Source organism: Heloderma suspectum, chromosome 2 (genome assembly GCF_057233095.1).
Source record: "Heloderma suspectum isolate Gila_16-S chromosome 2, 16-S_ref, whole genome shotgun sequence".
Taxonomy (NCBI): Eukaryota; Metazoa; Chordata; class Lepidosauria; order Squamata; family Helodermatidae; genus Heloderma; species Heloderma suspectum.
Window position 1 is genome coordinate 380221209 of NC_139459.1, and position 13436 is coordinate 380234644.

The 13436-nt window shown below is 50.6% G+C and overlaps 1 protein-coding gene across 1 annotated transcript in view; it reads left to right on the plus strand.

Moving 5' to 3' along the window:
• The window catches only part of LOC146356355 (vomeronasal type-2 receptor 26-like), a 23608-nt gene continuing 10172 nt past the window's right edge, over window positions 1-13436 (plus strand). The window contains exons 1-2 of the mRNA XM_084830066.1: window positions 1-61; window positions 4521-5435. Of these exons, the coding sequence (XP_084686192.1) occupies window positions 1-61; window positions 4521-5435 (976 nt within the window). The remainder of the gene's footprint in view (window positions 62-4520; window positions 5436-13436) is intronic.

Sequence of the window (13436 nt, forward strand, 5' to 3'; positions counted from 1 at the left end):
ATGCTTGTGCTCCATGTGCGGAAGGGACAGTCTCCATTCAAGAAGGTGGGTAACCTCAGAGGTGTGGGCCTTCTCTTGGGCAATTATTACAACAGCCTAATGCCTAATTGAAACCCTACTCTGTTTAAATTCTCCCTTCTATTCATTTAAAACCATTTAAGAAAACCTTCCATGAATGTGTTAGATAAGAAGGATTTATGAAGGATTCCTACCCTGCATAGGATTCTTAAGGGGAGTTCATTGGAATTAGAATTTGCTGTCACTTAGCCTAACATGATGCTGGAGAAGACTCTTACAAGTCCCCTGGACTGCAAGGAGGTTCAATCAGTCAGTCCTAAAGGAAAACAACCTTGAGTGCTCATAGGGATGTACGAAAGTCACTTACCTTTTCGCAGGGGTGCTTCGTGGTGGGGGGGAAGTGCTTTGCTTCTCCCTCCGAAGTTCAGGCGAGGGGGGGGAGCCATCCCGCCTCGCCCGGCCAAAATTCAGGCCGGGGAGAAGCACCCCGTCTCCCCAGCCGCGAAACAAAGTGTAAAAAAAAACACACAACTGTGATAGGCCACGTAACAATTAACGTAGCCTATCACGGCTAGATTTCCAAAGTCAGCCGTGATAGGCTACGTAAATCGTCACGTAGCCTATCACGGGTGACTTTGGGAAAAAAAAAAAAGCGCGTACACAAATGTTGGCGCCCTATGGGCGCCGCCATTTGCATACGCGCTTTTTTTTTTTCAGATTCACCCGTGATAGGCTATGGGACGATTTACGTAGCCTATCACAGCTGACTTTGGAAATCTAGCCGTGATAGGCTACGTTAATCATTACGTAGCCTATCATGGGGTTTTTGGTTTTTTTTACACTTTGTAATGGCAGCGGCGGCAGCCGGTCGGAAGACCGGCTGCCGCCCCCGCCCCTGACGAAAGGCCAACGAACTGCCGCCAGGACCCGCCGCCGGGAGGGACATTCGCCAAAGGTAAGTCCCATCCCGGGGGGAGGCGGGGGGGTGGAGAATTTCACCACCGGTTTTGGGGGGCCGAATGCGTTGGCGCTTAGCCCCCCGAAGATTCGGGGAGTAATTCTCCGCCATCCCTAAGTGCTCATTGGAAGGACAGATCCTGAAGCTGAAGCTCAAATATTTTGGCCACCTAATGCGAAGAGAAAACTCCCTGGAAAAGACCCTGATGCTGGGAAAGACTGAAGGCAAAAGGAGAAGGGGACGGCAGAGGATGAGATGGCTAGATAGCATCACGGATGCAATGAATATGAACTTGAGCACGCTCCGGGAGAGAGCGCAGGACAGGAAGGCCTGGCGTGCTGTGGTCCATGGGGTCACGAAGAGTCAGACACGACTGAACGACTGAACAACAAGCCTAACATACCCCACAGGGATATGGTGAAGATAAAATTAGGATAACACAGAGACTCTCCTGAACAATGTTTGGCTTATCACACTTGCTCATTCATATTTGAACAACCCAGGATGCTACTTTTATTCCAAGTCAACCAAAAAATCCCTCAAGCTCAGTATTGGCTATTGACTCAGTCTGGCATCAGCTCAGTTACGTCTCTCAGATCCAGGTTTCCTGTAGGGGTGGACGAAAGTCACTTACCTGTCCTCAAAGGACGTTCGCGGTGGGGGGGAGGCGCTTCAATGGTCCCCCCGCGAAGTTCAGGCCGGGGGGGGGAAGCTTCCCGCCTCGGCCCGGCCGAAATTCAGGCCGGGGGAGAGGCTTCCCGCCTCGCCCCGGCCGAAATTCAGGCCGGGTAGGAGGCTTCCCGCCTTGCCCGGCCACGAACGCGAAAGTTAAAAAAAAATAAATAAAACGCCCCCTGATAGGCTACGTGACGATTCACGTAGCCTATCACGGCTAGATCTGCAAAGTCAGCCGTGATAGGCTATGTCAATCGTCACGTAGCCTATCATGGGTGACTTTAAAAAAAAAAAGCGCGTACGCTAATGGCGGCCCCCATAGGGAGCCGCCATTCGCGTTCCTTATTTAGTCGCTGTAGTCTACGTAAATGTTTACGTAGACTACGGCGAAAATAAGGGCAACGCAAATAGCGTTGCCCTTATTTTCGCCGTAGTCTATGTAAATCTTTACGTAGACTACAGCGACCAAATAAGGAATGGGAATGGTGGCTCCCTATGGGGGCCGCCATTATCTGTACACACTTTTTTTTTTTAAAGTCACCCGTGATAGGCTACATGACGATTGACGTAGCCTATCACGGCTGACTTTGCAAATCTAGCCGTGATAGGCTACGTGAATCGTCACGTAGCCTATCAGGGGGCGTTTGTTTGTTTTTTCTTTCATTGCAATGGTGGCGGCGGCAGCCGGTCGAAAGACCGGCTGCCGCTCCCGCCCCACTCGAACACCCGCCGAACTGCCGGCCGGACCCGCCGCCGGGAGGGACATTCGGTGAATGTAAGTCCTGTCCCGGGGGGGTGCGGGGGGTGGGGTGTGTGTGGAGGATTTCTCCCCGAAACTTGTTCGGGGGGCCGAACACGTTGGTGCTCGGCCCCCCGAAGTTTCGGGGAGAAATTCTCCACCAACCCTAGTTTCCTGCCCCAATGACTTGAGATCCTTCTTTGGCGATTAGGCCATGGGTGGAACCTACTGATCTGAAAGCAGGTCCTCTACCAGGGATTTTCTCTCTCTCTCTTTCTCTCTCTCTCTGCCCTCTATTACACATTGTTGTTATCACTGATAGGGATGTCAGAGAATTACACCATGCACTGAAATGGGATCGAATTCCCTTCAGTCTGTGCCACGAAATCCTCTGCGGGACGGAACCACGAGGTTCTGCGGAGCCAGCAGTCATGCGGCTTCTTTTTGGTCATCCACACAGAGTTACGAAAAATAAATAAATTGTGTAAATAAAAAAGCAAGGTAGTATATTCCTGCATTGAGCAGGGGGTTGGACTCGATGGCCTTGTAGGCCCCTTCCAACCCTACTATTCTATGATTCTATGATTCTATGATAAAGAGGTAAGGTTTTTTTTAAAAAAAAAATGAATTGTGCTCACCGCCTTGTTTGTGGGTGTTCTTTTTCAATTGAAATCCTCTGTCTCTGTTTACTTACAGCCAAAACACTTCCTCCTCCTGGGGGCTTCCCAAAACAAGGCTGCCCTAGGTGTGCCTTTGCAATGCACTCTTTGTTTAAAGCAACGCAGTTTGAAAGAAAGAAAGAAAGAGAGAGAGAGAGAGAGAGAAAGAAAGAAAGAAAGAAAGAAAGAAAGAAAGAAAGAAAGAAAGAAAGAAAGAACCATTTAAAATGACCATGCCGGTCTGGAGCCCTGCACGAGTATTATTCCCCCTGCTAGGCTTTCTATTTCCACATGCAGCCTTGTTGGTGACGTTGTGAGGCTAAAATGGAGAGGAGAACCAAATCTGTGCATGTCTACTCAGAAGTAAGTCTTACTGAGTTCAATGCAACTTACTCCTTCACATGTCAGCACCCCACTTGCCCCCAGCTCAGCTTTGTATTTCCACATCCAGCTCATTAGCAAACCTCCTGTTAGTTATCTCACTGGGTGACTTTGGGCTGGACTCTAACCACTATATCATACTTCTGTTATATGAAACTCATGAAGAAAAAGAGACAGTATAATGGAAAGTTATTTCTGAAGCAGTCACACTTCACTTGAACAAATGCAGCATGAAGGGAAAGATCAGCAACCTTCTCTTTGTTTGAATAAAAAGCACACTCTGCACATGCTCAGGGAATGGACAAAATGAGGAATAAACATACCAGGGAAGATGAAGAACTATATTCTTTGTGTGTGTGTGTGTGTGTGTGTGTAATCTCCCTCAGCCCAGCTGTTCCCTGGAACCCCCCCCCCCATTCACCCAAGGGTCTTCTGTGATAACTAACAGGAGGTTTGATAATGAACTGGATGTGGAAATACAAAGCTGAGCAGAGAGGAGAACCAACTCTGTGCATGTCTACTCAGAAGTAAGTCTTACTGAGTTCAATGCAACTTACTCTAACACATGTCAGCACCCCACTTGCCCCCAGCTCAGCTTTGTATTTCCACATCCAGATCCAGCTCATTATCAAACCTCCTGTTAGTTATCTCAGAAAACCCTTGGGTGAATGTGGGGGGGGGGGGTTTCCAGGGAACAGCTGGATGGAGGGAGATTACACACGCACACGCACACACGCACACACACACTAGAAGAATATAGTTCTTCATATGTTTTGGGAAGCCCCGAGGAGGAGGAAGTGTTTTGGCTGAAAGTAATCACTGCACGTCTGAGGGCAGGGGAAAAAATCTGTAAATATCTACGAAAAATAGCCTTTCTTACGGACATTATGCAGAATTACAGCTGTCGGTATGGATTTATCTTGGTAATTCTTGGAGCGGAAAGAAAAGAGGAGAATTCTGGGGGCTTGCGAACAATGGTACGGAGCACTGGCCACAAACTGCGGAAGTCAAGTGGCACGGAAGGTACACAATTCGTACATCCCTAAATTTCACTGATATTAATGACGCTGAGGTCACCCCTTCTTTTCAGATGCAGACCATTGTACCAAGTGTCCAGAAGATCAACATCCAAACAAGGCCCATGATCAATGTGTCCCCAAGGATATCACCTTCCTCTCCTATGGAGAACCTTTGGGGATCATCCTGGCTTCCTTTGCAGTATTCTTGTCTTTCATCACAGCCTTCGTGTTAGGAATCTTCATTAAATACTCAGAAACACCAATAGTCAAAGCCAACAACCGGAACCTCTCCTACATTCTCCTTGTCTCCCTCCTGCTTTCCTTTTGGTCCTCCTTCCTGTTCATTGGCCGTCCAAGGAAAGTGACCTGCCTTTTCCGACAAACAGCCTTCAGCATCATCTTCTCAGTGGCTGTCACATCTGTTTTAGCCAAAACGATCACAGCGGTGCTGGCCTTTCTGTCCACAACGCCAGGGAACAAGGTGAAGAGATGGCTGGGGACGAATCTTGCCAACTCCATTGTAATTTCTTGTTCCAGTGTCCAAGTTGTCATCTGCTCCATCTGGCTGGGCATCTCTCCACCCTTCCCTGACTCTGACATGCAGTCCCAGCCTGGGCAGATTACCCTGGAATGCAATGAAGGCTCTGTCGCCATGTTTTATACTGCTCTTGGCTACATGGGCTTCCTGGCTGCCATCTGCTTGATGATGGCTTTCCTAGCCAGGAAGCTGCCTGGGGCCTTCAATGAAGCGAAGTTGATCACCTTCAGCATGCTAGTCTTTTGCAGTGTTTGGGTCTCCTTTGTGCCCACCTACCTGAGCACGAAGGGGAAATACATGGTAGCCGTGCAGGTCTTCTCTATCTTGGCCCCAAGTGCTGGTTTGCTGTGCTGCATCTTTCTTCCCAAGTGCTGCATTATTGTATTGAGGCCAGATCTGAATAGAACAGAGCATCTCTTCCTGAAAACTAAAGATGGCACTTATCAGAGTTAGAGAGGTGGAAGAATTCCATCCCCACTTAGTGATGTGTGAATGTTATGAAATCCATTCCATTTCTTTTTCATAGCTTGTTAGGGATCTTTCATTCCATCATCTGCAGTGATTTGAGAAAGTATACTGAATTGGCCATAGAATCACTGTCTAAATGTTGGCTGTAGAATCCCTGTCTAAATGTCTGGAGACAATGAGTGGCTGGATGGGGAGGAATAAGCTGAAGCTGGACCCTGACAAGACCGAGGTACTTTTGGTGGGAGACAAGAGGAGGCTGGGGGATGTTGACCTGGTGTTGAATGGGGTACGGCTACCCTTGAAAGACCAGGTCTGCAGCCTGGGGGTCATTTTGGACTCCCAGGTGTCCATGGAGGCTCAGGTGTCAGCTGTAAGCCGGACAGCGCTGTACCAACTCCATCTGATACAGCAGCTGCGCCCCTTCCTTCCCGACCATCTGCTCCCATCGGTAGTATATGCCCTGGTCTCCTCTCATTTAGACTACTGTAATGTGCTGTACATGGGGTTACCCTTGAAGATGGTTCAGAAGCTGCAGCTGGTAGAGAACACTGCAGCTCACCTGATTAAAGGCAGCTGCCGGCGAGATCATATGACTCCAGTGCTGAAGGAATTGCACTGTTTACCAGTTGTTTTTTGGGCCAAATTCAAGGTGTTGGTTTTGACCTTTAAAACCCTATATGGTTCTGGCCCAGCCTATCTTAAGGAGCGCCTCCAGCAACACCAGACAGGCTGCTTAACAAGATTAGCCTTGGATGGCCTTCTGTCTGTCCCATCAGCCAGGACAGTTAGACTGGTGGAGACGAGGGAGAGGGCCTTCTCTGTGGTGGCCCCCACTCTGTGGAACTCCCTCCCTAGGGAACTCCACCATGCCCCCTCTTTAATGAGCTTCTGCCATGCATTAAAACGTGGTTGTTCAGGCAGGCATTTGGGGTGGGTTAGGGTATTTTACCCTAACTCCCTGGAAACTCCCTGGAAAAGACCCTGATGCTGGGAAAGACTGAAGGCAAAAGGAGAAGGGGACGGCAGAGGATGAGATGGCTAGATAGCATCACGGATGCAATGAATATGAACTTGAGCACACTCCGGGAGAGAGCGCAGGACAGGAAGGCCTGGCGTGCTATGGTCCATGGGGTCACGAAGAGTCAGACACGACTGAACGACTGAACAAGGGTATTTTAGAAAATGTTTTTATTGTAGAATTTTATTGTTTTAAACTGCTTTATTATATACTGTGTGCATCGCCCAGAGTGGCTGGGTGACCAGCCAGATGGGCAATTGATAAATTCAACAAACAAACAAACAAACAAATAAATAAAATATGGTGGTGTGGTTTTAAGCTTGGAGCAACTAATGCTCCTAAATCAATGGACGGAGTAATCCTATGGTCCCTGGGTTAGTGTCCCAGGGATCATAGGACAGGTTGGAAAAGCCCTCTGAGGTTGGAGATCGCTCTCCAACCTCAGAAGGGGGCATCAGAGAACCACTTCCTGCCCTCTTGCAGCTGGTGGGGAATGTACTGTACCAGCTCCTTCTCCAAGGTTGGAAAAGTGACCTCAGAAGAGAAGGAAAGGAGCGCTGGGTGGGGAGGGGAGGAGACCAGAGCGGCAAGGATAAGATTTATCCTGAGCCTCCTCCAGCCTCCTTCCCTCCCCCTCTGAAGTGCCCTCATTAGATGACCTGAAAAGCCCATTTAGTGGAAATAGAGGACACCGGAGGACAGGGAGGCAAAGATCACCTCTGTCAGGGGTATTTCTGAGCACAGGCAGTGGGATAGCCATTGAGATTCTGAAGGAGAAACACCAGATATGGGGAAGGTGTTTTCCCAGGCTAGTCCAGACATGACTGGGCCGGCTTCTCAGGTTACAAACGTCTAGCTGGCTGAAGATGAGGCTCCCTCTACACCACCCCTCATGAGAGACAGTGAACAGAAGGAGGTGGGGTTTGGGGAGTCTGATCTAATAGATGCCAGACACAGGTACAGAGCAAAGAGAGAGAAGGCAGGGGAGGAACTTAGATGGTCTACCCGATTGGCCTTACGTGAAAAGCTGCGCTCAGAGGCCTTACAAGAGAGGGACCTCTCCCCTAGGGATGGCGGAGAATTCACTGCACTGGCATTCGGCCCCCTGGAATCCATGGCGGAACGGCCTCCTGTCCCCCTCCCACCCCGCAGAATCCCCCAGGACAGCACTTACCTGGGGCGGATGAGGCAGAATCAGCAGCGGCTTCTGCAACGTGGCAGCGGCGATGGAAGGGGCGGTGGCGGCGGAAGGTGGGCGGCGGGGGCGGGGGCGGAAGGGGTGGGGGGCAGCAGGTGTGGGGGCAGCGGGGGCAGCGGTGGCGGAAGGGGCGGTGGTGGAATGGGCAGGGGTGGGGGAGGGGGTGGCGGGTCAGGTGCGATGGCGGCAGGTGCGGAAGGGGTGGGGGCGGCGGTGGAAGGTGCAGTGGCAGCAGTGGTGGCAGCAGCGGAAGGTGCGGCGGCGGTAGGTACAGCAGCGGCACCTGCGGGGGCGGGAGCGGTGTGGCAGCTGGTCTCCTGGACAGCTGCGGCTGGGAGCAGCGTACGCAAATGGTGGCAGCTATGGCCGCCACCATTTGCGTATGTGCTTTTTTACTTTGTCGTGATAGGCTACGTAAATATTTATGTAGCCTATCACGGTTAAGTACAGGGACGCAAATGGCGGCATTTGCGTACCTGCCAGCTGGCCAGCGGCCGGATGTCCAGCTGCGGGCAGCTGTAGCTGGCCGGTGACTCCACAGCTTGGCCGTGGAGCAGAGCCAGCCAGACAGGTTTCCGGGGGGGAGGGACAGAGCACCTCCCCCCCGTCAAGGATTCCGGGAGGATGGATGAAGCACCTCCCCACCCAGCAGAAACAGAACGGAACAGAAGGTAAGTGTTCTTTCCATCCTTACTCCCCCCCCCCACTTATGTTAGGCGAGTGAGATCTCCTTCCTCTTCAAATGACAGGTAACTCTCATAACTTCCTTTTGAATGCCCTGAAGGCATTCCTTTGTAGACTGAGAGTCACTGAGAATTTGCATCTGTATGACCCTGTGAAGTAATGCATTAAAAGCTGTAGACTGAAACCTCTCGTCTGTGTTTGTTTTCGGTGTTGAAATAAAGTGGGGGCTAAAGGAATCCTGACAACCTCTGCCCCCCCCCTGCTCGCTTCAGCCTGGCAGGGCATAGGACGCTTTGGGGGTTTCCCAGTGGCGACAGCGCAATCCATAAGACTGCGTTCTAAGTTCCTTAATACAGTTGAGGCTGGTGGCTCCAAAGTCAGTGGTGCAGGGATCCACTCTGGGTTTCAATCAGAACCAGTCAGAGCTCTAAAGGCGCTCTCCAAGGTGCTTTGCATAATGAGGGCCTAAAGCAAAGCAAAGTAGAAAGCTTACAAGGGTCATCCTCAATGGAATCACAGTGAGTGACAATACCAGGTTCCAAAAGTAATTCAGGACTGGGGACATGTTATTGTCCCCTGACCAAAATGCTCAGGGTGATCTTCAGATGGAGAACGAAATCAGAGAGGCATCCAAATGCAGAAGTGTTGTAGTAATGGCTGCCTATTCCCTATCAGGCCAGGTTTAAGGTATTCGTAAGAGTGTACAAAGCCCTAAACAACTTGGGACCAGGATACCTGAGAGAGCGCCTCCTTCTTTGCCAACCTGCCTGGTCACTGAGGTCATCAGAGGGCATGTTCCTGGTTGTTCCACATGGACCCATGGCCCGGTTGGAGTCCACCAGGAAAAGAGCCTCCAGTGTGGTGGCTCCCTTATTGTGGAATTCCCTGCCTTTGGAAATAGGGCAGGCACCAACATTGGATTGATTGATTGATTGATTGACTGATTTGCCTTGATTTGATTTTTGAAACGCCCATCTGGCCAGCTACCTGACCACTCTAGGTGGTGTACAATGCTATTCACAACACAAAATACTATGCATTTACATAATCAACTGAACAAAACAACATAACAAACCAACACTGCTCTAAAATACCCTAACCCATCCCAAATGCCTGCATGAACAGCCAGGTTTTTAAAGTGCAGGGGAAGCTCATCAAAGAGGGGGAATGCCACAGAGTGGGGGCCACCACAGAAAAGGCCCTCTCCCTAGTCCTCACCAGCCTAGCTGTCCTGGCTGATGGGAAGGCCTTCCGAGGCCAATCTCATTGAGTGCCGTCCTTGGTGTTGTTGGAGGCTCTCCTTAAGATAGACGGGGCCAGAACCATATAGAGCTTTAAAGATCAATGCCAGTGCCTTGAATTGGGTGTGGAAATCTCCTTCAGCACTGATGTGGTCTCGCCGATGGCTGCCTTTAGTCAGGCGCATTCTGCACCAGCTGCAACTTCCGAACCATCTTCAAGGGTAATGCCACATAGAGTGCATTACAGTAGTCTAGGTGAGAGGAGCCCAGGTCATGAACTACTGATGGTAGCAGATGGTTAGGGGGGTGGGGGCACAGCCGCCGTAACAGGAGGAGTTGGTACAGTGCTGACTGGCTCACGGCTGACACCTGAGTCTCCATGGACAGCTTGGAGTCCAAAATGTCCCCCAGGCTGTGGAACCGGTCCTTCAGGGGCAGCTGTGCTCCAGTGAACACTACGTCAGCCTCCCCCAACCTCCCCTTGTCTCCCGCCAAAAGTACTTCGGTTTTGCCGGGGTTCAGTTTCAGCGTAGTCCTTTCCATCCAGCCACTCCCCAACTCCAGACACTTGGACAGGGTTTCTACAGCCACCCTTGGCAAGGATTTAAATGAGAGGTAGAGTTGCATGTCATTCACATATTGGTGACATTACGCCCCAATCCTCCTGATGATAGCCCCCAGCAGCTTCACATTGATGTTAAATAATATTGAGGAGAGAATAGAACCCTGACGCACAAGAGAGCAGCCAAAGGTCTGAAGTCTCGTGGCCCAGAGCTACCCTCTGGTACCTGCCAGACAGGAAGGAACTAAACCTCTGTTATATGGTGTCTCCGATACCCAACCCTTCCAGGTGGTCCAGGAGGATGCCATGTTCAATGGTTTCAAAAGCTGCTGAGAGATCAAGGAGAACAAGGAAGGCACATTCGCTCCTATCCAGAGCCCTCCCCATATCATCCACCAAGGTGACCAAGGCCAATTCTGTCACATGCCCAGGTCTGCAGCCCGATTGAAATGGATCCAGATAATTGGCTTCTTCCAAGTGTGCCTGCAACTGCAACGCCACACCTGCTCAATCACCTTGCCCCCAAATGGCAGATTCGAGACCGGGTGAAAATGGTTCAAGTCTTGGGGATCCAAGGAGGGCTTCTTTAAGAGTGGTCTTATCACTGCCTCCTTAAGGGCTGATGGTATCACTGCCTCCTCCAGGGAGGCATTCACCACCACCTTGATCACCTCCCTGAGTCTCTCGCTGCAGCTCATAATCAGCCAAGATGGGCAAGGATCGAGTAAGCAGGTGGTCGGCCTTAAAGACGAAAGCCCTTGTCCTCTTCCTCAGAAGGAAGAAGCTGGAACTGATCCCACACAACCGGTCTGCCACTGGCCGCCCCTTGTTCACTAACTGTATCAACAGCACATGGAATAGCACTCCTGATCCAGTATATTTTATCCGCAAAGTGCTTTGCAAACTCATCACAGGTGGCCTTAGAATGCTCCATTGGTTCCAGAACAACTGGACTGACCAGGTTTACACACAAGTATTCTTGCATATATACTATGTGAAGTTTCAAGAGAGTTCGTTCAGTCCACTTTCTATTACATTCCACCAGCAGGAGCGAGAAAGAGCAAGCACATGCCCTCTCAGCAATGGTGGAAGGTCAGTGAGGGGGGGGAAGGACAGGAAGGAGCACAAGAAAACCATCACAGGAAACCACACTGTAGGGTGTCCAGATGCTAAGGCTAGCTATGACCCAAACCCGCATGAATTAACTAACTGCAACACTGTCCCCTTCCTTTAACATGCAGACAAGGTTGCAGTATTCCCAACACCTCCAGTCTTCTGCGGTTCCCCAGGTAGCCATGTTACCTTTCCCAAACAAGCTGTCCTGGCTGCAGACGTGATAGAGGAAGCATACTATTCCTTTTTTGCAACCTTCATCGCCACGTGATAGGCTGAAGATACAGCTCTAGCCCATTTCTGATCATCCTTGGAGTGAGACTTCTGCCACCAACTCTCTAGCTGTCTGTTTCACAGCTCGTGACCATGGATTGAACCATGGTGCAGTCCGAGCCCTGTTCACAGGGAGAGGGCGTTTCGGAGCCACCTGATCTAATGCCCCAGTGATTGAGCCATTTCAGCTGTCAGAAGCACCCTAGCAGCCTCTTTCAGTCTACTCCAATAGGCAACTCAAGACACAGACAAAAGGATTCTTTCCAAGGCTTTAATCCTTTTACAACTTAATGACTCTTTCAGATGCTAATCACCAGCAACTAAGCAATGAACAGCAGAGTAGCCTATGGTTACTCAGTTGGTCCCCATTTGAAGGAGAATCACTTGAAGACCCTGAACTTATGGGCCAAGGCGAGTTCCTCCCTTTTTCCCTTGGGTCCAGGGGACGCAACCATTGCTTGCGCGCCAAATGGGCGCTACGCTTCCTTTCCGCGCCCTCCATCACTCGTCGCTCCCTGCATCTGTGTCAAGCATCTAGCAAGCCCTCCTCCCACACTATCACTGCCAGGGTCACTATCTATCTCAGGAATGCTGGCAGGAGGAATCTCTGCCAGCTGCTGTGCCTGTGAGAGATGAGCAAGCTCCTCTCCCACGGATTGCTGTTCCTCCTCAAAATCAGAACTGCTCTGGGGTTCTATGGGCTCAGTTTCCACCCTGACACCAGCCATCCACCAGGGTCTCAGCCAAGTGGCTGTTCGCGTGCTCCAGAGAATCCCCAAGAGCATTCAGGAATCCATTTGGATCCATAAGATGCTGGGGGCAGGCCATTTTAATGGGTCCTCCACCCAAGTGGAGGGGTTGTGGAACCGAGAAGTCCAATGTCACCAGATAGTGATCTGAGCTGACCATGACAAGGGGGTGGTGGATATACCCCTGTCTTCCAGATCACTCCCTGCTTCTCCAGAAAGAAAAATAAGGTCTAGAGCATGACCGGCTACATGGGTGGGCCCAGTTGGAATAGGGTGCAGCTCCCAGGAAGCCATGGTCTCCATGAAGTCCCGAGGTGCCTCCATGAGGACAGCCTCTGAATGTACGTTGAAATCCCCCAACACCAATCAGTTAGGCGACTGCACACACACATCAGAGACCACTTCAAGCACCTTGGCCAGGGAGTCAGTCATGCATAGGGATGGGGGAGAATTTCTCCCTGAAACTTCGGGGGGCCGAGAGCCAATGTATTCGGCCCCCCGAAGTAGTTTCGGGGAGAAATTCTCCGCATCCCCCTGCCCCCCGCACCCCCCCCCCCAGGATGGGACTTACCTTTCCCGAATGTCCCTCCCGGTGGCGGGTCCCGGCTGAAGCCGGAAAAATTAAAGAGAAGGACTGCAACTTAAATATGCATTCGCCCTTCTTGACTGATGTGTTTTGTACTCAGCTATCTACTTCAGTACAAACATCTTGTCAGAAGCAGCCCTAAAGTAAGTTCATTATCCTCAGAATGGAGTAAGTCAGGGGTGCAAAAGCTCAGTAAGTCAGAGGTCCCAAAGTCCTGTCTTTGTTCCTGCTGCAAAAAAATTTTAATGCACTAGGAACAAGCTCTTTGGTTCCTATCATGGAAGTCTTGTTCCTTGAATGTCCTAGGAAACAGTGCCTGAAGGTTCCTGCCTGCTTCCTGGGATGCTCTGGGGGATGTTCTAGGAAGTAGACTTCTATGCCAGGAACCAAGAGCACTGATGCAGACTTCGGAAACTTTAATAAGTTTTCAGCCCAAAGGCTCTCTGTGCCCCAAAGAGTAGCCTTCCCCAATCTTGTTTCCTCCAGATGTTTTAGATGTCATCTTCCTCAAGTCAGGCATGGCCAATGGTCAGGAATGCTGGGAGTTGTTGTCCAAA